The 27,683-nt window shown below is 45.5% G+C and overlaps 1 protein-coding gene across 1 annotated transcript in view; it reads left to right on the top strand.

Moving 5' to 3' along the window:
* Window positions 1-25,575, top strand: part of sfxn2 (sideroflexin 2) — a 96,153-nt gene extending 70,578 nt beyond the window's left edge. Inside the window, exons 9-12 of the mRNA XM_078223163.1 lie at window positions 2,631-2,680; window positions 7,972-8,021; window positions 21,313-21,360; window positions 23,290-25,575. Of these exons, the coding sequence (XP_078079289.1) occupies window positions 2,631-2,680; window positions 7,972-8,021; window positions 21,313-21,360; window positions 23,290-23,389 (248 nt within the window). The 3' untranslated portion in view covers window positions 23,390-25,575. The remainder of the gene's footprint in view (window positions 1-2,630; window positions 2,681-7,971; window positions 8,022-21,312; window positions 21,361-23,289) is intronic.
* The last annotated feature ends 2,108 nt before the right edge of the window (window positions 25,576-27,683 follow it).

Below are 27,683 nucleotides of genomic sequence, written 5' to 3'. Positions count from 1 at the left end.
TGGGTGTTGTACTTCACTATTTGCTGCTAAAATGGAGTATAGCTCTTGGTGACGTGAACAAGCAAATCTAATCTTAGAACTTTGGTATAATCAGGGTTCTGATCTCTCGCAGTTCCTGAAGCTTCTACAGTGTTGAGCGATAACCCTCCATTCTAAGTCACAAGACTGGGATGCTGTCAGTGTATTGCCATAGTAACCAGCCTAATTAAAGCTAAACTTGCTACAGAGTTCAGCAAAGCAATATGTATGGCTATAACCCATCTCCTCACCAGAAACAGAAGCAGAAAAGCTCTCGGCAGTGACAAGAAGAAACCATTCCAATGTCCGTACAGTACTTGTAACTGCTGCTGAACATAGGGTTGTTGGAAGATGTATTATCTGTACAAAGAATGACCCCAATTAATATGTACATCAGCGCCAAAACAATTAACAAAGGTAGACTTGCATTTATGTTGCATTTTTCATAACCTTGGGATATCTCAAAACGCTTTACAGCCAATGAAGTACTTTTAAAGTGTAGTCACTGTTGTGATGTAGGAAAAATGGTCATTTTCACACAGCAAGATCCCACAGGCAACACTATGATGATATGATTACAGTTTTCTTGAAGGATATTGTCATAGAATACCTACAGTACAGAAGGAGGCTATTTGGTCCATCGAACCTGCACCCAAAATCATCCCACCCAGGCTCTATCCCCGTAATTCCACATATGTACCCTGCTAGTCCCCCTGACATTCGGGGGTAATTTAGCATGGCCAATCAACCTAACTCGTGCATCTTTGGAGTGTGGGAGGAAACCGGAGCAACTGGAAGAAGCCCACACAAACACGGGGAGAATGTGCAAACTCCACACATTAGGGGAATTGTTCAAATAGGGTCTTGGGATTGCTTTTACACACACCTAGATGGCAGTTTAATGTTTTATCTGACAGCACAGGGCTCCCTCAATACTACATTGGAATCTCAACCGAGATTGTGTGCATATACCCTGATTTGGACTTGAACGTGAACCCACAACCATCTGACTTAGAGGTACCCACTAAGCCACAGTTAACATCTTCAATTGCTTATCGAAAGAAAGTCTGGTATTTTGTGCTTCTGTCCTTTCCTCCCCACCTGAAGCGCTCCAATGATATTAGGTACATGGATGTGCTGCACCTATCCTGTCCAAGCCACCCATTTCATGGAGAGCCAAGAGTTTAGTTAAAGCTGGGAGTTGATTTGTAACTGCTGCATAATCAGCTAGCAGGGAACAGTCCAGGATCAGGATATAGCTCGGATTGTCTATAAGTCTGGCTTGAAGTGGCAGGATTAATTGAAGCAATTGGAACCCACTATAGAAACATAGAGACATAGAAGATAGGAGCAGGAGGAGGCCATTTGGCTCTTCGAGCCTACTCTGCGGCACAGTAGCACAGTGGTTAGCACTGCTGCTTCACAGCTCCAGGGTCCCGGGTTCGATTCCCGGCTCGGGTCACTGTCTGTGTGGAGTTTGCACATTCTCCTCGTGTCTGCGTGGGTTTCCTCCGGGCGCTCCGGTTTCCTCCCACAGTCCAAAGATGTGCGGGTTAGGTTGATTGGCCAGGTTAAAAATTGCCCCTTAGAGTCCTGAGATGCGTAGGTTAGTGGGATTAGCGGGTAAATATGTGGGGGTAGGGCCTGGGTGGGATTGTGGTCGGTGCAGACTCGATGGGCCGAATGGCCTCCTTCTGCACTGTAGGGTTTCTATGATTTCTATGATTACAATCATGGCTTTTCTGACACTCCTAAATATAGATACACAGATGAGACTCCCTGATTGGACAGGCAATTATTACTTCAATCAAGGAGCTCATACTTCAAGAGGCCAACCTCAAGGCCCTCTTTGAAGTCATTACATCCCTCCCCCCTCAAGTCCAATGAATCTTGGCGGTTCACACCCCTCGTGCATCTCTTGCGGCGTTTCAGTGCCGAATCCAGTTCCTCCAAATCAGTGTCTGACGTGGGCGGGTGTTTTGGACAGGCGCCCGTTTCTTATGATGTGAGCGCCTGTCCAATGGTTCATTCCATTCCTCAGAGGAGTAGCAATGGCTTGGTCCATAGTGTCCATTTCGGACTCCGAAGTCCTAACTACGAGCGACGGAGAGCAAGGGGAGGCCGGTCCGGAGGACACTCCTCGGTTCTTGCCCCACTGGGCTCCTGGACAAACTGTGGTTTCAAGGCCCGCATCTGGTCCAGATGTTTTTTCTGGATGACCTCTCCCATGCGTAGTTTGTAGGATATAAGCCCCGGCAAGAGTTTGATCTTGTCCTTCCAGAATACCAGGAACTTACAGTACCTAGCTGCACAGTATTATGTCCTTTGGAAAGAAAGCAAAGTTTATTAAGATCAAAAAAGTTTGCACAGGCCCTCAAATTCTTGCTTGATTATTCTCTTTGCAAAGTAAAATCTCCCCCCTCCCCCCACCCCCAACCACCCCCCATCAACATACAGAAGCAAAATACTGCAGATGTTGGGAATCTGAAATAAAAATAGAAGATCAGCAGGTCTGACAGCATCTGTGGAGAGAGAAATAGAGCTAATGTTTCAAATCAATTACCTTGGTCATAAAGTTGCGGAACTTTATTTTCATTGCTTTTCTTTTCTAGTTATTCTCCCCATCATGATGGAACATCTAGAGAAATATCCATTTATGAGAGTAAGTAGAACCTGTTTCTAAAAATAAATTCCAAATTTACAGTAAAACATCCTGTGCTAAAGGGGAAGAAATATTTTTGAAGAATTATCTAAAACTATGACAGCTGCCTTGACCCTCAGTGGTATTTTGTAAGCAATATTATAACAATATACGGTTCAGCACAAACATAGTACCTGTTTAAGGGGGTCGGTTAGCTCCGTTGGCTGGGTTATGATGCTGAGCGACCCAACAGCATAGATTCAATTCCCATACCGACTGAGGTTATTCATAAAGGCCGCCTTCTCAATGTAGCCTCTCTACTGAGGAGTCGTGATCACAGGTTAAATCGCCACCAGTCAGTTCTCCCCTTTGAGGCAGCTTATGGTCAACTGGGACTATGGTGAACGTTAGTACCTAAGTACCAGCTGTTCACTGTGCCAACAACTTCTGAGGGGCTGATTTCCTATCACAAGAAATTCAAATGATACTTATTCCTTCCTTCCACCTTCGGCTAAAGATGCTGACCCTGGTTAAGGTGCAGCTCTCTGCCTGAGAGGAGCTCTCCTGTACTTGCCTACATTCCCAATGAATAAGCCAATTAGCCAATGTCACGAGGCTGTTCAGTAGTGAATGGGGTTGACTTTGTCTCGCCTATCTCTCAGTTATTTGTGAATCCACATTGCTTCTGAAGAGTCAGGACTAGGATCTCCCTTACATTGTGCTTCCTGCCACTGTAACCTAGCCAATTTTAAAGCTTTATTACACCCACCAGCTGGGACTAGCTAACAATATGACCAGGTTTAATACTTGTCACAAGATAATTGTGATGTGTTAAGGCCGTTCAGCCCATCTTAAAACATCCATCAAGAAGCTTTATAAATGATTCCCTCAATTGTGGCATTTCTGAAATGATTCTGCCTCCACTTTGCTATGTGAAAGTCCGACCCATATGTTTATCATTCTCTGTGCAAGAAGTATTTCCTGATAATCAGATTCTGGTTTGCCTTTTACTGGTTCGAACTAGTTTTCCTTTGTTTGTCTCCACCTGTTTGATTTAAAGTGATATTTTTAGTTTATTTTTTTCTCCATTTCCTTAACAGTCTTGTATACTGCAATAAAAAAAACCTCCTTTCTGGCCTGAAAAACTTTCTCAAGCCTTCTCTTGTAACTCTTGGAAGCCCTCGGAAACTAGGGATCAGCCTCATGGCTCTTTCTGCATTGTATCCAATGCTAGAATGTCCACCTTGTTTGTTGGTGACGAGAGCTAGATAGGGTGGAATTTTCCCACATTGTTTCAAAGTGTCAGGCTCAGATTGAAACCCAGTGTGTAGCCCTCCAACTGCACAGCCCAGTTTTCACTCCAGATCTTGAGACTCTCTGAGCAAAATAAATTAGTGGGTGGGGCTTTCACGGAATTAAATTAAACTCTGGCGGGGTGGGCCAGGGCCAGGGCCTGATGGAGCTGACAAGGCAGGTTCACAGAGATCGGGGCGATCAGCACTGAAGTGGAACTCTCCCCACCCCACTGCACAAACCCCCACAATCTCTTTACCCCCTCCACACAATCATCAGGGGCTCTTCTCCCTCCCCTCCTCCCCCTTCCACACCCCACCACCACCACAGATGTATTGCCAGCATCCTCCAACCCCGTGCCTGCAAGTCTCCCCCCTTCCCCGCCCGACCGCCCATAAAGGGAACTCTCCCCCCCCCCCCCCCCCCCCCCCCCCACCATCCTGGCCATGGGACTCCCCAGAGGGCCTGTCCCTGGAATTGCGCCCAGCACAAGTTGGCACTTCCAGACATGCTCCTCTCCCTGGTGCTATACCTACCTTTGCCAGTCCCCCCCCCCCCCCCCGCCCACCCAACCCCCCCGGGATTCCCCTCGACTGAATCTGTTTTTCAAACCCTGTTTATAAAATCTCACTGACGTGAGGTCACATTGTAAGAAGTCTAACAACACCAGGTTAAAGTCCAAAAGGTTTATTTATATATATAATTTTATATAATAATATATTTATTATATATAAAAGCCACTAGCTTTCGGAACAGGCTGTCCCTTCGTCAGGTGGGTGGGAGTTCTGATTACAAACAGGGCACAAAGAAGGGCACAATGTGAGGTCACGTTGACAAGGTTTGAATATTTGGTGAGGGGGAAATCATGTGGCGGGGGCTGGCTAATATTAAAATGTATGCAACATCTTAAAATGAGGTTCTCTCACTCTTTGTGTGTGCATTTGTGTGTGTGTGCGTTTGTGTGTGTGTGTGTGTTTCACTACATCACCAGCAAGGGGTGGGGAAAATCTCTCCAGAGACAAGAACGTTGCCTGATTCTCTCCAGATGTTCTTTCTGCATTGGCAATCCTGCGGACTGCTAACTTGGGCTCAAAATTGCTCTGCGTATTATAGATACAGTTGTCCATTGTTCTATAAAAAGTACTTACTACCATACCTAACTTATACTCTACTGTTTGACTATGCAGTTGAACATTTGTTGATTGCCACTATCTGTTGGTTGGGCGTGTTTATTGGGAAACAGTATGTGCAATTTTGCCTATTTAGCCAGCATCAACATGTGCTGTGTGTTCATGCAATATGACTAAAGTAAATTCAGAAGTCTCACAACACCAGGTTAAAGTCCAAAAGGTTTATTTGGTTTCATGAACTTTCGGAGCGCTGCTGCTTCATCAGGTGAGTGGATGAAACTCTGGTGAGTGGATGAAATTTCACTCAGCTGACGAAGGAGCAGCGCTCCAAAAGCTCATGATACCAAATAAACCTGTTGGACTTTAACCTGGTGTTGTGAGACCTTTTACTGTGCCCACCCCAGTCCAATGCTGGCATTTCCACATCAAGGTAAATTTAGACTAGGGAAGACTCGTTTGATGAAATGGACAGTGTCTGCCCTTTAGTTTTCAAAAATGTTTGGAGAATTCTAAAATACATCATTGAAGGAGCTGATGCCACAGACTCTTAGAAACACCATACGAAAGGGGCTATTCAGTCCTCGGCCTCACCGTCCTTGAAATAAAGAAGCCAGTTTTTATCTCTTAATTTCCCTGAAGCAAAATGGAGATGACACAAGCTGATGTAAATCATTGTGTGCTATTCAGAAAAGATTCCTGTTATGGATTTGCAAGATTCGAGAACTGAATGTTCAGTGTTGTTTAGACCAAAAGTGACATGTTGTGCAACAGAACATGAGTCAAGCATTAGTCGGAGAATTTGTTAGTTAAATAGGTGACATGCACCTCAGAAACCAACAAGCAAGCAAGCAGGAAAATCTCTTAAGTTAGTGGAAAGTTTAAAAGACAAACTTAAAGTTTTAAAACATATTTCCTTCTTTTACTCCTGGTTGAAACAACTTCACGATCTGCTGTGTGAAGCTGCTTTTATTTTGTCCTTGGGACCTGTGCCAAATAGACTAAAGTAAACTTGTCAGATTCATTGAGGCCTCAGGGGATGAAATTGGACATGGGCGGAGGTACAAAGTGGACAGTATGCTTGTTATACAGTTCACATCCACTCCGCATCCTAGTTCTCTTTCCCATTAACCTCAACTGGACGGAATATTGCTTGTAAGGTGTGATTCTTCCTGTTTTTTTTAATTCATTCGTGGGATGTGAGCATCAGTATTTATAGCTGTGGATCTAGGAGTTACATGTAGGCCAGATCAAGTAAGGATAGAAGATTTCCTTCCCTAAAGGAAGGACATTAGTGAACAAGATGGGTTTTTATGACAATTCATTCATGGACATCACTTTTCCAGATATTTTAAAAGTTGAATTCAAATTTCTCCATCTGCTGTGGTGGGATTTGAATCCGGGTCCCCAGAGCATTATCCGGGGCCTCTGGATTACTCGTCCAATGACAATACCACTGCACCACCACCGCCCCCTGGGTCCCTGTTTAAAGTCCAATTTCACCCCCTTTATAACTCTTGGTGATTCCAGCAAACACCATCTGTCAGATATGTAAAATCACAGCTCAACTGTAGGTGTTGTTGACATGGAACTAAACACAATAGATAATGTGGAGATGCCGGCGTTGGACTGGGGTAGGCACAGTCTCAGTGACTTACCTGATGAAGGAGCAGCGCTCCGAAAGCTGGTGATACCAAATAAAGCTGTTGGGCTTTAACCTGGTGTTGTGAGACTTCTTACTGTAAATACTACAGAAGCAGTTTAACTGACATGAGGTATTGGGACATTTGCCCCAAGGAGAGACTCTGCCTGATTATTATGTACCTCTTCTTAGGACTGACTCATTGTTTGTGGCCAAAGCTACTCTCTCCCTAGATACTGACTGTTTTCTCATTAGAACAATATGAATCATAAAGTGATGCGGTGTTTAAAATGTTAATAGAATGGGACTGTTTCTAGTAATTGATGGGCTAAGAATGAGGGGCCATAGATACAGGATTAAGTGGGCAGCACGGTAGCACAGTGGTTAGCACTGCTGCTTCACAGCTCCAGGGTCCCGGGTTCGATTCCCGGCTCGGGTCACTGTCTGTGTGGAGTTTGCACATTCTCCCCGTGTCTGCGTGGGTTTCCTCCGGGTGCTCCGGTTTCCTCCCACAGTCCAAAGATGTGCGGGTTAGGTTGATTGGCCAGGTTAAAAAAATTGCCCCTTAGAGTCCTGGGATGCATAGGTTAGAGGGATTAGTGGGTAAAATATGTGGGGTGGGTGGGATTGTGGTTGGTGCAGACTCGATGGGCCGAATGGCCTCTTTCTGCATTGTAGGGTTTCTATGATTCTATGAAATTTCAAACAGAGGGCAGGACAACCGTCTTAGAGAGAGGTGTGAAATGTTCACCTCCAGGATAAGTGCTTAAGGCATAATGGATTTCTACACTCAAAATTAGATTGCGTACATGTATTAATTGAAGTGATTGAAGGGACCAGATTGGGTATGCTGATTGGTTGGATTGAATGGCCTGTTTCTGCGTTGTAATCCCTGTGTATTTACCTCCACTTGGGTGTGATTTTTATTACCCCCACTTCACATTTCCTCTGGTGTAGAAGCAACCAGGTTTCACTGATTGGATTCCTCTGGCTGTACACCCTGAAGTTGAGAATTCATCAGCTGGGAAGACACTTTGTGACACGTGTCATTAGTTTCACCAAACTGTTTCGCTGTGATGGCAACAGCTCGGTGTTTCCTGTCTAATAATTTGCAGGGAAAGGCACCTTGTGGCGACCCATCATTTTTTCATTTTGATCTGTGTCTGCCACCAGGCAAATCTGCAAAATAAACATGTTTTTCTCCCTTCGCGTCTTGCCTTGTGCTTATGTTTGTTTTTTTTTGTTTGTAGAGGATTAAGTTTCTTCATGCACCGATGCAAGTGATGCTGGTTGGATGCTTGTAAGTAGGAGCACTTATCTCCTTTAAAAGCCCTGTCTTGTCTCTTATGTAAATTGTGTGCTGGGGGTAGAATCTCCACTTGAGCGAAGCTTGTGACCTGGGCACAAATCGCACCATTGAAGCGAAGCTTCTTTTCTTCTCAAAGAACAAAGAAAATTACAGCACAGGAACAGGCCCTTTGGCCCTCCAAGCCTGCACTGACCATGCTGCCCGACTGAACTAAAACCCTCTACCCTTCCGGGGACCATATCCCTCTATTCCCATCCTATTCATGTATTTGTCAAGACATCCCTTAAAAGTCACTATTGCATCTGCTTCCACTACCTCCCCCGGCAGCGAGTTCCAGGCACCCACCACCCACTGTGTAGAAAAAAAACTTGCCTCGTACATCTCATAAAGTCATAGAGGTTTACAGCATGGAAACAGGCCCTTCGGTCCAACTTTGTCCATGCTGCCCTTTTTTTAAACCCCTAAGCTAATCCCAATTGTCCGCATTTGGCCCATATCCCTCTATACCCATCTTACCCATGTAACTGTTTAAATGCTTTTTAAAGGACAAAATTGTACCCATCTCTACTACTACCTATGGCAGCTTGTTCCAGACTTTCACCACCCTCTGTGTGAAAAAATTGCCTCTGTGGACACTTTTGTATCTCATAGAATCATAGAAACCCTACAGTGCAGAAAGAGGCCATCTGGCCCATCGAGTCCGCACCGACCACTATCGCTGTATATTTCCAACAGCTGAGAGGTCCTCTCCAAGCCACTCACCATCCTGACTTGGAAATATATCGCTGTTCCTTCACTCCCGCTCGGTCCAAAGCCTGGAATGCCCTTCCTAACAGTGCTGTTGATGTACCTACACTACATGAACTGCAGCGTTTCAGGAAGGCAGCTCACCACCACCACCTTCTCGAGGCAATAAGGGATGGGCAATAACTGCTGGCCTAGCCAGCAACACCCACATTTCTTTTTTCATTCGTGGACATGGGTGCCGCTGGCTGACCAGCATTTATTGGCCATCCCTAGTTGCCCTCGTTCAGAGGGCAGTTGAGAGTCAACCACATTGCTGTGGCTCTGGAGTCACATGTAGGCCAGACCAGGTAAGGATGGCAGATTTCCTTCCCTAAAGGACATTAGTGAATCAGATGGGTTTTTCCGACAATCAACAATTATTTCATGGTCATCAGTAGATTCTTAATTCCAGATTTTTCTTAAAATTGAATTCAAATTCCACCATCTGCTGTGGTAGGATTCGAACCCGGGTCCCTAGATCATTACCTGAGTTTCTGGATTAATAGTCTAGCGATAATACCACGAGGGCATCACCACCCCTGAAAGAGTGAATTTTGAACCTCTATTCCCCTATGAACATAGAACAGTACAGCACAGAACAGGCCCTTCGGCCCACGATGTTGTGCCGAGCTTTATCTGAAACCAAGATCAAGCTATCCCACTCCCTATCATCCTGGTGTGCTCCATGTGCCTATCCAATAACCGCTTAAATGTTTCTAAAGTGTCTGACTCCACTATCACTGCAGGCAGTCCATTCCACACCCCAACCACTCTCTGCGTAAAGAACCTACCTCTGATATCCGTCCTGTATCTCCCACCACGAACCCTATAGTTATGCCCCCTTGTAATAGCTCCATCCACCCGAGGAAATAGTCTTTGAACGTTCACTCTATCTATCCCCTTCATCATTTTATACACCTCTATTAAGTCTCCCCTCAGCCTCCTCCGCTCCAGAGAGAACAGCCCTAGCTCCCTCAACCTTTCCTCATATGACCTACCCTCCAAACCAGGCAGCATCCTGGTAAATCTCCTCTGCACTCTTTCCAGCGCTTCCACATCCTTCTTATAGTGAGGTGACCAGAACTGCACACAATATTCCAAATGTGGTCTCACCAAAGTCCTGTACAGTTGCAGCATAACCCCACGGCTGTTAAACTCCAACCCCCTGTTAATAAAAGCTAACACACTATAGGCCTTCTTCACAGCTCTATCCACTTGACTGGCAACCTTTAGAGATCTGTGGATATGGACCCCAAGATCTCTCTATGGCTAAAGAAACACCACAAGTTATTGTCTAATCTTCTCCTCCCTTTCTCTTCTCTCTCTTATTTAAGTGCCATTTTCCCATGTGACCTGCAAGCTATTTGAATGGCTTCGTCTGCTCCTCCATCTTATGGTCTCAAGGTTATCACAATTTTGTCCTCTTCTTGTCCTCATCTCCTTACAATGATGATTGGATCCTGCAGCCCCATCCAGGTTTTTCAACAGAAAATCTCCCCTATAATTCTGTACTTACAATTTTGTGGATAGTCTTTTCAGCTCCACGCAAGCTGGTTACAGTATGGGTGTTGGTTTTACGCGGTGACTGAAAACCTATCAAAATCAGCATCAGCTGTGGATGTTGGCTGGATAATCTTGTCTTTTGGCTGCCTCCTGCTTCCCACTCGTGCACAGTCATCTCGTTTTCAGGAATGGCGAAAGAATCTGTCATTGAATTTGTGAACAAGAGAAGGCCATTCAGCCCCTTGAGCCTGATCCACCATTCAATGAAATCATGGCTAATCTTTGCCTTAATCTGATGGACTGAATTGTAGAGGTGGGCGGGGGGAGTGGGGGGGGTGGGTGGCATACTGCTGTCCCCCTCTGGTAGAAATATTGGACACCAGCCAACCGGCACTAAACAAGGCCACCCTGCAGCAGTAACATGAACAAGTGAGAGCTCTGCCCCTCAGTGGAAGGAAGTCCCAAACACGGGAGCTGCCAGCCAATCAGATTGGCAAGCAGCTCTAGTAGTCCCAGCAGCACTGGAACTCTGTTCCGATGCGACAGAGTGAAGAGGACATGGCCACCAGAGAGAGTTAAGTCTGGGTTTTCGGATGGGGAAGGATTGGTAGCCCAGGGAAGGAGATGAGAGGAACCATGGGTTTGGAGACCAGGCAAAGAGGAACAAGTTGGGGGCGTGAGGAGGTGGGGGGGGGGGGGGGGGGGGGGGCTTGTCCCCAATATGCAGAAGACATCCCCAAAGGACATAACCACCATTCCTCCCCATTACGCAGTTTGCTTAAAAAATGACCTGCCAACTCCCACCCTCCTGCCCATGCCAACCATACTATGGCATAAGCAGCATATTATATGGGTTAATTGGCTCGGTAACAAGCTCAATTGACTGTTAATCATCTATTTAAGAATTTGCATATTACGGGTAACAGCTTGGCAGTTGGCAGGAAGGTGGTTGGCTTGCCATCCTTGTGTTTTACATGTTAGTGGCGTGTGTTCTTGTAGCTGTAAACATGTTACAATAATGTTTGTGTTGTGCAGCCAGCAGGTCTTTGAGAATATATTGAAACTACGCCAAGCTGACAGCACAAGATATATGGTGGTGACAGTGAAAAAAAATGTTATTAGAAAAGCTCCTACCAAAGCATTTTGAGATGGTCACAGGCCTAAATCAGGCTGAAGCATAGCCAAAATGGTACAGGAGATTTGCTAGATTTTGGTCTGCATTGGGGCTTGCATCGGAGCTAGACTGTTTTGTTTTATTCATTCGTGGGACATGGGCATCACTGGCCAGCCAGCATTTACAAAGAACAAAAAAAATTACAGCACAGGGACAGGCCCTTCGGCCCTCCAAGCCCGCACCGACCATGCTGCCCGACCGAACTAAAACCCCCTACCTTTCCGGGGACCGTATCCCTCTATTCCCATCCTATTCGTGTATTTGTCACGACGCCCCTTAAATATAGTTGCCGTTGAGAAGGTGGTGCTGAGCTGCCATCTGGAGCGCTGCTGTCCATGTGCTGTGGGTTGACCCACAAGGCCGTTAGGGAGGGAATTCCAAGATTTTGACCCAGCAACTGCAAAGGAATGGTGATATATTTCCAAGTCAGGATGGTGAGTGGCTTGGAGGGGAACTTGCAGATGGTGGTATTCGCATATATCTGCTGCCCTTGTCCTTCTAGATGGAAGTGGTCGTGGGTTTGGAAGGTGCTGTCTAAGGATCTTTGGTGAATTGCTGCAGTGCATCTTATAGATAGTACACACTGCTGCTACTGAGCGTCGATGGTGAAGGGAATGGATGTTTGTGGATGTGGTGCCAATCAAGAGGGCTGCTTTGTCCTGGATGGTGTCAAGCTTCTTGAGTGTTGTTGGAGCTGCACCCATCCAGGCAAGTGGGGAGTCTTCCATCACACTCCTGACTTGTGCCTTGTAGATGGTGGATAGGCTTTGGTGATTTTCTCGCCGCAGTATTCCTAGCCTCCGACCTGCTCTTGTAGCCACTGTATTTATGTGGTGAGTCCAGTTGAGTTTTGGGTCAATGGTAACCCCAAGGTCAGTGGATTCAGTGATGGTGACTCCATTGAATGTCAAGGGGCAGTGGTTAGAATGTCTTTTGTTGGTGATGGTCATTGTCTGGCATTTGTGTGGCGCGAATGTTACTTGCCACTTGTCAGCCTAAGCCTGAATATTGTCCAGATCTTGTTGCATTTAAACATGGACTGCTTCAGTATCTGAGGAGTTGTGAATGGTGCTGAACATCTTGCAGTCATCGGTGAACATCCCCACTTCTGACCTTATGACAGGGTGAAAAAGGCATTGAAGTGTTAAATCATCCATGGTTATATTAAATGGTGGAGCAGACTCGATGGGCTGAATGGTTGACTCATGTTACTAGTACATCTTTATGCACAATGGACGACTGTGCAGATGACATCCTAGTTACCCTACGGATCCATGAGGATTGTTGCATTGGAGACATATTTCGATCTCTGCAAAAACATTATCGTGGAATACACAAAGCTCAACAGAGACATGGGGAAAGCATTGACTCATTTACTAATGATTTGTATTAATTAGCAAAAGACTGCACATGGTATCTGAAAGAGAAACAAGTTTGTGACAATAGTTGTTGGAGCACTGGATGATGTATTGTCAGATAATCTGCAATCCCAAAATGACGTGAAACTCATGAAGGCAATTCAGTTAGGTAGAAAAACTGAGATCAACAGGCAAGACCAATTGATAGTCAGAGAGAGAGAGTCCAAATCTCAAGGAACAGGTACAGTTGATGGAGGTAGCCCAGACCAGGTGTTGTAACAGAAAAAAGACAGGCATGGGGATTATCCTGCCAAAGACAGGCAATACCATTGGTGTAAAAAGATGGGACATTTTCCTGAAGTGTCAAAGTAGAACAAATGGGCAGACACTCAAGAAGAGAAGGTTTTAAACAGGAACAGAGTCCGCGAAGTAGAAGATTCACTAGGTTTTGAGACTTAGGAGAGGTTAAAGAATTAAGTGGAAATGATTGGAGTGCAGAATTCCTGGCAAAAGATCACAAGACACGCTTTCAAATTAGATACTGGAATGGAGGTTTTCCCTTTCAGATGTTGAACCATCCTGCAGAAAGCTGCATTGACCAAGACCAGTTGAAGGTTCTGGAAGAACTAACATTCACTCTAAAGCACAGAGAGAAAGTAATGACTGAAGTACTGTATGTGATTCAAGATCAGAGTTGCTCACTCTTCAGTAGAACGGCATGTATGGAATTGAATCTAATTTGCAAGTAAGAAGAAATAAATAGCAGTGAACGTCAATTGGGAGAGTTCAGAGTTGAATTCTCAAAGTTGTTTACAAGATTGGGTAAGTTGAGAATGACGTATCATAGAACACTCAGCCCACAAGTGAAACCAATGTGTTTGTACACGCCCAGAAAGGTTCTGCGCCCATTACTTCCAAAGGTATAGAAAGAGATGAACAAGGTGGTAAGACAAGGAGTAATTTCACCCGTAAAAAAGCCAATAAGTTGATGCTCAGGGATGGTAATGGTTCCGAAGCCAAAAGCTTCCGTAACAATATATATATTGATCCCACACCACTCAGTAAAACTGTGGAAAGAGAGGTCCATGCAATGGTAGATGAGAGCTTGGCTAAATTCTGGAAGATCTCATTATTCTCTAAATTAGTATTATCCACTATTAGTGGATTCTGGCAAATGTCACCTAGAAGAGGAGCCCATGCTTCTCGCGATTTTCATAGCACCATTCCAAAGGTTTAGTTTTAACTGGTTACTCTTTGGAATAACAACAACACGGAGACCTTTCAAAGTACAATGTCAAATCTTTTCGAGGACTTGAAAGGAGTTGTTTACCAGACGGATGATGTGTTAACACATGAGTCCATTCAAGCAGAGCATGGTATGAGAGTGAGAGCAGTGTTGAGAAGACAACAAGAGGCAAGATTGACACTGTACAGTAAATGTAAGTTTTCACAGCCAACAATCGGGTTTCTAGGTCCCATAGTGAGTGAATCAGGAGTAAATGTTGATCCAGGGCAAGAAAAGAATGTCTAGCTCCAAGGAAAATTTCGGAGTTACAAAGGTTCATGGGAATGATGAATCAAGTGGGAAATTTTCTAAAAATTTAACAGTGCTGCAGTTGTTAACACCAAGTGTTAAGAAGAGGCACATCAGAAATCATTTGAATAAACCAAGAAGAGGCTGATGTCATCAGATATTATTGTACTATGATCTGGAGTTACCTACCAATTATTGTAGTGGACACACCCTCTATAGGATTGGGGGCAGCACCTTTTCAGGTACAGAGAGATGGAAAATACATTCCTGCCTATTACACATCAGAGTCATTAACAAATACAGAGAAGAGATGTGCAGTAATCAAAAAGGCAGCATTAACAGCTACGTGGCCATAGAGGAATCTGCTGACTACATCTTGGGTTTTCACACTATGATAGAAAAGGATCACAAACCTTTAGTCACGACTGAGTACGAAAGAACTTACAACAATATCATCAGGAGTTCCAAAAGGCTGGTCAACTCCAATTGGTTGAGGTTTTGCCATGGGGATTATGCCTGAATGTGTTCTTCCCACTTGCAGTGGATAGGGCCCTGCGTATGAATAGTGAGCATAAGTGAGCCACATTGCGAACCTGATAATCTTCAATTGGTCATTAGTACAATTCTCAACACACATGGGATTGTTCAGCAAGTGATGTCCAATCGTGGAATCACATCTAATGTTCGACACGATGTTCAGAGTTTTGCTACGGTTTGACGGTAGCATTACGTTGGACTTGCCTTTTTTAAAATTTAAACACAAGTTTGGGGGATAACTATTCACTGGTGCATCTTCCATGGCAAGACCTTGACCAATCAGAGTCCACTTTTTTCTACTTTAATTGTCGATCGATCCCTTTGAAATTTGGTATTTTTGTATCTGTCCTGATGAGTGCATGATGAAAAGCTTCAACAGCCAGTCACTTTTTCAGCAGTATTAAAGAAAGACTTGCATTTACGTAGCTCTCGTCCTGTCCATCACATATCCCAAAGTGTTTTACAACCAATGAAGAACGTAATGATGTGTAGTCACTGTTGTAATGTAGGAAACGTAGGATCCAGTTTGCACACAGCACACTCCCACACACAGCATTGTGATAATAAGCAAATATTTGACAGACTCAAATATAAATATTGGCCAGAACACCATTCACCTGAGAGAGCAGACAGTGTCTGATAGACAGGGCGGCACGGTGACACAGTGGTTAGCACTGCTGTCTCACAGCGCCGGGGACCCGGGTTCGATTCCTGGCTTGGGTCACTGTCTGTGTGAAGTTTGCACATTCTCCCCTTGTCTGCGTGGGTTTCCTCCGGGTGCTCCGGTTTCCTCCCACAGTCCAAAGATGTGCAGGTTAGGTAGATTGGCCATGCATGTTGCCCCTCAGTGTCAGGGGGACTAGCGAAGGTAAATGCATGGGGATAGGGCCTGGGTGGAATTGTGGTCAGTGCAGACTCGATGGGCCGAATGGCCTCCTTCTACACTGTAGGATTCTAAGTCTCGGTTTAACATCTCATCCCAAGATAGCACCTCCAACAGCTCAGTGCCCCCTCAGTGACTAGAGCGTCAGCTTAGAACTTTATGCTCAAGTAATTAGAGTAGACCTTGACCTTCTGACCCAGGCAAGAGTGCTACGCACTGAGCCACATCCAGTCCAGATCCGTGGAAGGATAGTTGGTTCCCTTCACTCAGACAAAAATCAACTAATTAGTTTTTTTAGGACAGTTCAGTGGCTTTTGCGGTAATTTTATTTCCTGTTGCCAGCCCGCAACTGACACAATTTATTGAACGCCTAACTTTGTAATGTGGGGCTTCAACTCCTGACCTCTGGTTTGCTAAACCAGTACCATAATGACTATATAAAAATGTTAAAGATGATGGATTGCCTGGAAAATTCGAAAGCTTTGTTTGAATCAGTTACAGATGACAAGAGCCTTGTCCAAATATAATTCAGCAACATCAGCAGTGTGGTGGATCTTTGCATTCACACGATAGATAGTTTGTGTTTATTTCAAACACTTTCTTCTTCTTCTTCTTCCGTTTCTCCCCTTCTGGTCCCATCCTAAGCATGTTGTGTCCATGTGGGGGTAACCAAATGGCGATTTAATAATGTGTGATCCTTTGGATGATGATCATCCTTACAGCTCCTCCAGCCTGTTTGCCATTCAGTTAGCTCTTTAACTGATCTATGTCTGAACCCTCTGCACCTGTGCTGCTTCCGTAACCCTTAATACTCTTACCAATCTCTGTCAAAATTTTCAGTTTTCACCCCAGCCTAAACTGAATTGTTAGGGAGAAAGTTCTAGATTTCCGTTGTGTGAAGAAGTGCTTCCTGACCTCAGCCCTCAACAGCCTAGCTCTAATTTTAAGATTGTGTCGCTTTGTTGTGTACTCTCCCCGCCAGAGAAAATGATTGCTCTCGCTGTCCGGCTGAGACAATGGGGGGTAATTTCCAGCTACGCTCGCCCCAAGACCGGAAAATCTCACCTGAGGTCAACAGATCTTTGCACAATCCATGTCCCACCCGCTACAATTCCCGTGGCGGGCAAGACGATAAAATTCCACCCAGTGAGTGTCACAGGTGATGTAATTGCTATGATTTCTAAAAACCCAATCATCCCCACAGACCCCACACTTCAAACACTGGACGTGGTTTATGAATGGGGATCCTGGCCATTATTCCCCATACCTGCTGGCGGGTACCTCGGCCCGTCTGACTTCCCAAGGGTGTTGAAGGAACCCCCAAGAAATACCCTCATTATATTGAGGAGTTAAACCATAAAAATGTGATTGTTTTGCGCAATAGGTACAAATACACAAAAATAAATTTAAAAGTCTTTTCTATTTCTCATACATTTATTATAATTAAAACATTATCTCATTCAACAAAGTACTCAAGTCTTGCCTGTTGTATCATTTTAATGAGAGGGATGTTGCTTCTTTTGCTCACATTTGTTGACTATTTAGGAATATTGCTGCAGAGCTGGAATCTTATATCTCACACAGACACGCAATCACTGCCACATTCACTCATTCACTGACACACTCACATTCACACACGCACTCACTCACGCTTGCACACACACACACTCAAATTGTCTCCTCACGCTCGCACATACACACACACTCTCACATACATGCTCGCGCGCACACACACATATGCTCACTCACTGATACACTCTGTCTCCTCACACATGCACACTCACACCTCAAACAATGACGAGACAGAGTATAGAAAAGAGGTAGAGAATCTGGTGAAATGGTGCGACAACAGTAATCTCTCCCTCAATATCAGTAAAACGAAGGAGATGGTCATCGACTTCAGGAAGCATAGTGGAGGACATGCCCCTGTCTACATCAATGGGGATGGAGTAGAAATGGTCGAGAGCTTCAGGTTTCTAGGTGTCCCGATCACCAATAACCTGTCTTAGTCTCTCCATGCCAATGTTATAGTTAAGAAAGCCCACTAACACTCCTACTTTCTCAAGAGGCTAAGGAAATTTGGTGTGTCCGCTATGACTTTCACCAGTTTGTACAGGTGCACCATAGGAAGCATCCTTTCTGGTTGTATCACAGCTTGGTATGACGCCTGTTCTGATCTAGTCCACAAGAAACTACAAAGGGTAGTGAACGTAGCCCAGTCCATCACGCAAACCAGCCACCCATTCATTGACTCCATCTACATTTTCTGCTGCCTCAAAAAAGCAGCCAGCATAATTAAGGACCCCACACATCCCGGGCATTCTCCCTTCCACCTTCTTCCATCGGGAAAAAGATACAAAAGTCTGAGAACACGTACCAACCAATTCAAGAACAGCTTCTTCCCTGCTGCTGTCAGACGTTTGAATGGACCTACCTTATATTAAGCTGATCTTTCTCGACACCCCATCTGTGATTGCAGTACTATTTTCTGCACCCTCTTCTTTCCTTCTCCCCATGTACTCTATGAACAGTATGTTTTCTCTGTATAGCACACAAAAAACAATACTTCCACATGTGACAATAATAAATCAAACATGCTCACTCACTCACTGACACACTCTCCTTCTCATGTACACATACATACAGACTCACACCCTCACCTCTCTTGCACACACACTTAGCTCACACTCCTGTACACTCACATCTCTCTCTTTCATATTCTCACTTCTCTCACACACCTCTTGTCTTTCTCTCACGCGCGCAGTTGCCTCTCCCACTGTCATACACACTCACCTTCCCCTCTCTCCCTTTCTCTATGGACTCTTCCCTCCCCCCTCCCCCCATAGCCACTTCCCCTCCTGCCCCATGGCCGCTGCCTACCTCACTCTGCCGTCCACTCTCTTGTTCCATCCCTGGTCTAGAGGACTTATTTTCCTGCTGACTACAGCTTGTCCAATCAAAGGCTGACATCTCATTGCATTGACTGTTCATAGGCTCATCAGCAGCCAATGCCAGGTGAAACTAGCCTCTGATTGGACAAGCAGCTTCATCGCATTTTTCAAATTTTATATTTGGAGCTATACTCATTGGAATTCAGAAGAATGAGGGGAGATCTTATAGAAACATATAAGATTATGAAGGGACTGGATAAAATAGAAACAGGGAGGTTGTTTCCACTGGTTGATGAAACTAGAATTAGGGGGCATGGCCTCAAAATAAGGGTAGCAGATTTAGGACTGAGTTGAGGAGGAACTTCTTCACCCAAAGGGTTGTGAATCTGTGCAATTCCCTGCCTAGTGAAGCATTGAGGCTACCTCATTGAATGTTTTTTAAGGCAAAGATAGATACGTTTTTGAACAGTAAAGGAATTAAGGGTTATGGTGAGCGAGCGGGTAAGTGGAGCTGAGTCCATGGAAAGATCAGCCGTGATATTGAATGGCGGAGCAGGCTCCAGGGGCCAGATAGAACAAAGAACAGTATAGCATAGGAACAGGCCCTCCGGCCTTCCAAGTCTGCGCCAATCACGTTGTCCTATCTGGACCAACCACTTCAATCTCTTTATTCCCCATCTGTTCATGTGTCTATCCAGATAAAAAGATGGCCTATTTCTGCTCCTAGTTCTTATGTTCTTATATATACATCAGCCTGACCTACCCTGGAACTCCTGGATGTAACCAACAGTTATCCAAGGTTCTACAAACAGCAGTGTGAGCACGACCAGATAATCTGCTTCTGTGATGAGGGATAAATATTAGCCAGGACACCAGGGATAACTCTCTATTCTTGGAAATGGTGCCTTGGGATCTTCTATGTTTGCCTGACAGGCCAGACAGGACGCTGGTTTAATATTTTATCCTGGTGAAGACACTTCCAGCACTGTAGCACTCCCACATTACTGCACTGGGCTATTGTATTCAAAGCCTTTGGAATGGAATTTGAACACACAATCTTCCGACTCAGATAACACATACATTCTAATAGAACTCAGATGAAGCTGACCCTACAACTTAGTCGTCTCACTCTTTCAGAACACCAGTCTTGCTGCCTTTCCATTTTAACACACAACCAATCCATTTAAAAGGGCTCTCAATTGACTATCCTTGAAATCCTTGATGAACTTGGGGCAGCACGGTGGCACAGTGGTCAGCACTGCTGCCTCACAGCTCCAGGCGCCTGGGTTCGATTCCCAGCTTGGGTCACTGTCGGTGTGGAGTTTGCACGTTCTCCCCGCGTCAGCCTGGGTTTCCTCCGGGTGCCCCTGTTTCCTCCCACAGTCCAAAGATGTGCGGGTTAGGTGCATTGGCTATGGCTAAATTGCCCCTTAGTGCCCTGGGATGTGTAGGTTAGAAGGGTTAGCGGGGTAAATGTGTGGGGTTGTGGGGATAGGGCCTAGGGTGGGATTATTGTCGGTGCTGACTCGATGGGCCGAATGGCCTCCTCCTGTACTGTAGGGATTCTATGAACTGTCACCCACGCTCTATGTAAGGTATACTTGCTGGTATCAGTACTAAATTAGCCTGCGAGATGCATTGCAGCAATTCACCAACTTCCTTTGATAGCATCTTCAGAATGTGCAGCTTCTACCACCTGAAAGGATAGGGCAGTAGATGCATATGAACACCACCACTTGCAAGTTCACCTCCAAGCCACTCACCATCCTGACTTGGAATTATAGTTCAATTTACTCTCACTGGGTCAAAATCCTGGAACTACCTTCCAAACAGCACTGTTGATGAGCCTACACCACGTGGACTGCAGCGGTTCCAAGAAGGTGGCCCACCACCACTTTCGCAAGAGTAATTAGGGATGGGCAATAAAAATGCTGGCCCAGCCAGCAATGCCCACATCCTGTGAAAAAATAAGAAAAGGCCTGAACCTTCCTACTGGCGGCAGCACAGTGGATAGAACTGCTGCCTCACAGTGCCAGGGACCCAGGTTCGATTCCGGACGTTGTGGAGTTTGCACGTTCTTCCCATGTCTTGCGTGGGTTTCCTCCGGGTGCTCCGGCTTTCTCCCACAATCCAAAGATGTGTAGGTTAGGTGGATTAGTCATGGTAATTGTGCAGGCTTACAGTGATAGGGCAGGGGTGTGGACCTGAGTAAGATGCTCTTTTGGAGATTCAGTGCAGACTCAATGGGCCGAATGGCCGCCTTCTAAATGGGGTGGCACAGTGGTTAGTGGGAGCTATTCACAGTGCCAGAGACTGGGGTTCAATTCCAGCCTTGGGTCACTGTCTGTGTGGAGTTTGCACATTCTCCCAATGTCTGGGAGGGGGTGGAGCCGGGTAAGATACTCTTTCGGAGAGTCAGTGCAGACTCAATGGGCCAAATGGCCTCCTTCTGCACTGTAGGGATTTTATGAAAGCAAAGTTATGATCTTGTGTGTATTTGTTATTGTATTGCATGGAAGTTACCATCACTTTAATGGTTTTGCTCTGTAACCCTTGATGCTGTAAACCTATATTTTTAGAAAGATGAATAGAAATAATTTAGTTTTCTTCCCACAGCTTGATCTTCATGGTGCCTGCTGCGTGTTCCCTTTTCCCTCAGAGGTGGTAAGTTAACTATTTAACTCTCTGAAGGTTACTTAAGAGTTGTTGCTTTTTCAAACTCCAATGTTTGTTACAGTTTCATGTATTAAAAAGAAGTGCTTGTATTGTGTTGCCGGAGGGGAATTTGAGACCACCCATTGAGCAGCCCAGAAAAACCATGAGCCTGGAATGAACGCGGTTTCTCACTGCCTGAAATTAACACCAGATTGCTGGATGGAGGCGAGGATCTTCGTGAAAATTACAGCAGCATTACACGTGGGCACAACACCCCGTTCTTGCATAGCACCGGGTGCAGGTGACCATCAGAACGTCGGTCCCCACCCTGTCTATGTCCAGCAGCTGTAAACCATAACAAAGGGAAATTGGTCAGATATTTATAAATGGTGGCACGGCGGCACAGTGGTTAGCGCTGCTGCCTCACAGCGCCAAGGACCCGGGTTCGATTCCCGACTTGGGTCAGTCTGTGCGGAGTCTGCACGCTCTCCCTGTGTCTGCATGGGTTTCCTCCGGATGCTCCAGTTTCCTCCCACAGTCCGAAAGATGTGCTGGTTAAGTGCATTGGCCATACTAAATTCTCCCTCAGTGTACCCAAACAGGCGCTGGAGTGTGGCGACTAGGGGATTTTCACAGTAACTTCATTGCAATGTTAATGTAAGACGACTTGTAATAAATAAACGAATAAACCTTATTTTATAAATGGGCATTTACATTCATGTTGTAGTAGTGAATGCATTATGATAAATCAGCAGCTCACACTTACACTTAAAGCATACCTCTCAGTTAACAGAACAACATTAATGCCCTGTGAATTTATAAGCTGGACCAGTCCACCCTGGAGGGTAGCGTCAACGGCGGAAGTGGATGCAGGGGGTGGAGTCCTAACATTCTGAGTGACTAGGGTTTGCAGGGTGCTGATGTCCGAGCAGTCTGTTGATAGCGATGTAGAAACATGGCGCTGAGTTGTAGGTGCTGCATCTGGGAGTGTTTTTGTGTTTTTGGTAAGGGGGGTGGGGCGGGGGGGGGGGGATGATCATGTAAAGTAGAACAAGTGCCAACTCCTCCACCTTCCCACTCACCCCCAAACTCACTCCCATAATAGCGGGGGCTGGGCAGGCACTGAAATCAGTGGTCCATCCACCAGATTTAAATAAATAATCAAAGCTTAACTGAGCTTCTGACACGCCAGATAACTGCAATATTACACTGGCATGGGCAGTTGGACGGAGGTGGGTAGGCAGTTTGGAGTGGAAGGGAGTGGGTGCCTTCGCACATGCCTAAGATCGTCTTCCCCCTTCCTTCGTAGACACCTGTTCTGTAATACACCCCACCCCCACGGCCCCGCTCCATAAACTCCCCCCATGGGCCGCTGCCTTAGGCCTGCTTGCAGTCCTGGGAGTGGCAAAGGTACATTAGTGGGTACTGCCAGGACTGCTGGAGCTGCCAACTATTTGGATTAAGCAACAGTTCCCGAGGGTGGAACGTCCTCCCCAGCAAAGGCTCTAAGTCCCACTGGCAGACTATCTAGCCCATCCGCAGTGCGGTATGGCTGTGGAACCCTTGTTTCTTTGGGTGTTAATTGCCAGATGGTCTGGTTGGTTCTGTTGCAGTGGGAAGTGTGCTCCAGGCCGAGTTTGCGTCTGGGGGTTGTGGAGGGGGTGGGAGCACAGCCATTTGCACCCCGTCCCCCGGTGCGTGTGTGTACAGTACGTGGGGAGGGAGGAATATTGAGGTGTGTGACCAACTTGACTAGAAAAGGAAATTAATTGGGTTGCTTCCAAATTAGGATTGAAATGTTCATCTGTTTGCTGAATGACTGATGATGCTTCAATTGTTGTCTTAAGCTCTCATCCAGATGGGAGGCTTTGAACCCAAACTGTTGTTGTGGAAACACGGCTGCATTCTGAAAGATTTACATTCTCTGTTTTTCTACAGTTCTATGACCGTTTCTAAATTGGAGCCAGAGCTGAGGGACTCAATAATCACTAAGTATGGAGACAAAGTGAACTGTGTCTACTTCAACAAGGGGCTGTAGGCTTGAGGAGGTGATGTCCTATGAAGAGTCGAGAACTCCGTTACTTTTTTAACATATCTCCACAGAATCAAGGGTGCCGATAATACAAAGGAAAAGCCATGTGCACGATGGTGTATAAAGCTCCTGTTACTCTTGCCTCCTGTTGATATCCCATCAAACTGAAGAGTCACATTTGGGCCATTCGTTCCAATGTGTTTACCATCTGTTAATGTTTTTCAACAAAGTGACTTGGCAGAAGAAACAAAACTCACTTCACACGCACAGAAAGCTGAGAAATCTCAGACTGAATTGAACCAGATCGTTGCATGGATGCATGTATAGATAGCTACACACTTCTTGGAAATCGAGTTATGTTTAGTATGTTCACTGGCATTTTCCCAGTTGTAAATGAAAAGGGTATGAGAGAGAGCAGTAAACATTTTACGCTGCAACACATTTATTGCCTTATCTTGGTCTTGTTGCCAAAAACAGGATGATGGGTCCGTAAATCAAACACTAATACAAGCAAAGTATTGTGCATTCGGCAACTCTGAAATTAAAACAGGCAATGCTGGAAAAGTTGACTGTTTCTCTTCCCCACAGATGCCGCCTGGCGCGTTGAGTGTTTCCAATATTCTCTGAGGTTTTTCAAATTGTCCCTTTTCAACCCATTCTTAATTTTAAAGACCTCAGTCAGGCACCTTGTTAATTATATGTGTAGATTGATTGTAGACTGCTTGAATACGTACCTCGTGAATCCTTTCCAAATCCTCTCAACGGCCACACACAGCCTTCCCTCACACATGTTTACATGTTGGTTATGATTCAGTGGGTAACAATCTCATCTCAGACTCAGCTGAATTCAAGTCCTACTCCAGAGACCTAAGTATAAAAATCTAGGCTAGTACTCCCAGTGCGTTACTGTAAGCACATCGTAATTTAAGAGGTGCCACCTTTCAGATGAGACGTTAAAGGGGAGGGGGAGGTGATGGCCTATTGGTTTTATCGCTAGACTATTAATCCAGAACTCAACAAATGGTCTGGGGACCCGGGTTCGAATCCTGCTACGGTAGGTGGTGGAATTTGAATTCAATAAAAAATATCTGGAATTAAAAATCTACTGATGACCATGAAACCATTGTCGATTATCGGAAAAACCCATCTAGTTCACTAATGACCTTTAGGGAAGGAAATCTCCCATCCTTATCCGGTCTGGCCTATATGTGACTCCAGAGCCACAGCGATGTGGTTGACTCTCAACTGCCCTCCAAGGGCAACTAGGGATGGGCAATAAATGCTGGCCCAAACAGCGACACCCATGTCCCAAGAATGAATAAAAGAAATAAGGGCCTTCTCAGGTGGGTATGAAGATCTCATGGTATTATTTCAAAGTGTAGGGGGGTTAGCCCTGAAGAGTAAGGGAGGCAGAGTCAGGATACAACGTCTGGGTGAAATGTAGACCAAGTGAGTAGCAAATTAGGTATACTCGGTAAGTTCTAGCAAGTCTTTTTCAGGTTTAAATATGGAGTAAGAGTAAGGCTCTGACATAGAACTAACAATTTTCAATTAAGTTGGACTACTTTGTTAAACAAGGAACTGCCTGGTGGTAGCAATGATTTGTCAACCAGCTAAAAGCAGTTGGAGTGAGGCATAGGCCAAATGAGTAGTGAATTAGGTTCATGGGGCAAAGAGGTACTTTAAGTAAGATTTATTGCAATTAATAAAGTATGTTAAGTATTAATCAGATTTATCAGCACTTGTAAAGTTTATCAATAGTTGTAAGATTTATTAAGTTAAGGCCAAATAAAATAAAGTTATGAGTAAATCAAAGTAAAATAAATTTAACCCAAGTGAAGAAAGTTGAGGCATTACAGGGTAGCTCAGCTGTGCAGAATTCATGTCCTGTAGTAGGTGGGAAGTCATGGACATTATTCGGGAGGCGGAGGTGGAAGTTGATAGGAGTTATAGAGAAATAGTAACTCCTAGAAATGAGGCTTGGGTCAATGCCAGGAGGAGGGGTAAGAAGCAATCGGGAAGACAATCCCCTGGGGCGGTTCCCCTCCATAATAGGTTTTCGGTGCTGGAGGCTACAGTTGAGGAGGAATCAACTGAGCATAGAGAGCAGATCTCTGGGGGTGAGCCAAGTGAGAAAGCTCAGGTGGTTAGGGGCTGTAAAAGACTGGGCCTTGTGATTGGGGACTCCACAATTAAGGGGACAGATAGGAGGGTCGGAACTAAAGGTAGGGACTCAGGGTTGGTGTGTTGCCTACCAGGGGCTGGGGTCCGGGATGTGTCTGACAGGGTATTCAGGACTCTTAGGGGGGAGGGAGATAAACCACAAGTTATTGTACATGTGGGGACACACGACATAGGGAGGATAGGGGAAGGGGATATTAGGCAGGGATTTATGGAGTTGGGGTGGAAACTAAAGGCCAAGACTGACAGAGTGGTTATCTCTGGACTCTTGCCTGTACCACGGGATAGTTTAGAGAGGAATAGGGAGAGGGAAGGTTTGAATTCATGGCTGAGGGGATGGTGCAGGAGGGAGGGGTTCAGGTACTTAAGCAATTGGGGCTCGTACTGGGGAAGGTGTGACCTCTATGAGAAGGATGGTCTACACCTTAATCAGAAGGGGACCAATATCCTGGGGGGTAAATTTGCTAAGGCCATGCAGGGAGGTTTAAACTGATTCGGGGGGGGGGAGGGATCCTGAGTAGTGGGGCTGAAAGTGAGGGATGCATGGATGGGGACTGCAATGCACGGCATTGCAGAGGTGGGGTGGAGCAGGGTTTGAAATGTGTATACTTCAATGCCAGGAGTATTCGCAATAAAGTGGGTGAACTTGCAGCGTGGATCAGTACCTGGGACTTCGATGTTGTGGCTATTTCAGAGACATGGATAGAGCAGGGGCAGGAATGGATGCTGCAGGTCCCGGGGTTCAAATGTTTTAGTCGAAGTAGGGAAGGAGGTAGAAGAGGGGGAGGGGTAGCATTATTGGTCAGAGATTGTATCACAGTGTCAGAGAGGAGGTTTGATGAGGACTTATCTGTTGAGGTAGTATGGGCGGAGATTAGAAATAGGAGAGGAGAGGTCACCCTGTTGGGAGTCTTTTATAGACCTCCTAAAAGTTCTAGAGAGGTTGAGGAAAGGATTGCGGAGTCAATCCTGCTTAGGAGTGAAAGTAATAGGGCAATTGTTATGGGGGATTTTAACTTGACTAATATTGACTGGAATTGTTATAGCTCTAGCTCGTTAGAGGGGTCAGTTTTTGTTCAAAGCGTGCAGGAAGGTTTTTTGACTCAGTATGTAGACAGGCCAACTAGAGGTGAGGCTATATTGGATCTGGTGCTGGGAAATGAGCCAGACCAGGTGCTAGACTTGGAAGTTGGTGTGCATTTTGGTGATAGTGACCACAATTCGGTTACGTTCACCTTAGTGATGGAAAGGGATAGGCATGAACCTCGGGCCAGTGGTTTTAGCTGGGGGAAGGGTAATTATGAGGCTATTAGGAGAGAATTAGGAAACATAGGTTGGACTAGGAGATTACAGGGACTGGGAACGTCCGACATGTGGAGTTTTTTCAAGGAGCAGCTACTGCGAGTCTGTGATAGGTATGTCCCTGTCAGGCAAGGAGGAATTGGTAGGGCTAGGGAACCGTGGTGCACCAAAAAAGTTTCTTTGTTGGTTAAAAAGAAAAAGGAGGCTTATGTTCGGATGAGACGTGAGCACTCGGGTAGTGCACTAGAAAGCTTTAGATTGGCTAAGAGGGAGTTGAAGAGCGAGCTTAGAAGGGCTAAAAGGGGACATGAGAAGACTTTGGCGGATAGGGTTAAAGTGAATCCTAAGGCGTTCTATAGGTATGTCAAGAACAGAAGGTTGGTTAGGGCAAGTTTAGGGCCAGTTATAGATGGCAGAGGGAAGTTATGTGTGGAACCGGAGGAGATTGGTGAAGCATTGAACCAATATTTCTCTTCGGTGTTCACGCAAGGGGACATGAATATAGCTGAGGAGGACACTGGGTTGCAAGGGAGTAGAATAGACAGTATTACAGTTGATAAGGAGGATGTGCAGGATATTCTGGAGGGTCTGAAAATAGATAAATCCCCTGGTCCGGATGGGATTTATCCAAGGATTCTCTGGGAGGCAAGAGAAGTGATTGCAGAGCCTCTGGCTCTGATCTTCAGGTCGTCGTTGGCCTCTGGTATAGTACCAGAAGATTGGAGGTTAGCGAATGTTGTCCCATTGTTTAAGAAGGGGAACAGAGACTTCCCCGGGAATTATAGACCGGTGAGTCTCACTTCTGTTGTCGGCAAGA

This window comes from Mustelus asterias, chromosome 11, assembly GCF_964213995.1.
Source record: "Mustelus asterias chromosome 11, sMusAst1.hap1.1, whole genome shotgun sequence".
NCBI classification, from domain to species: Eukaryota; Metazoa; Chordata; class Chondrichthyes; order Carcharhiniformes; family Triakidae; genus Mustelus; species Mustelus asterias.
The sequence above is the reverse complement of the archived record's forward strand: the minus strand, read 5'-3'. Positions and strand labels throughout refer to the sequence as shown.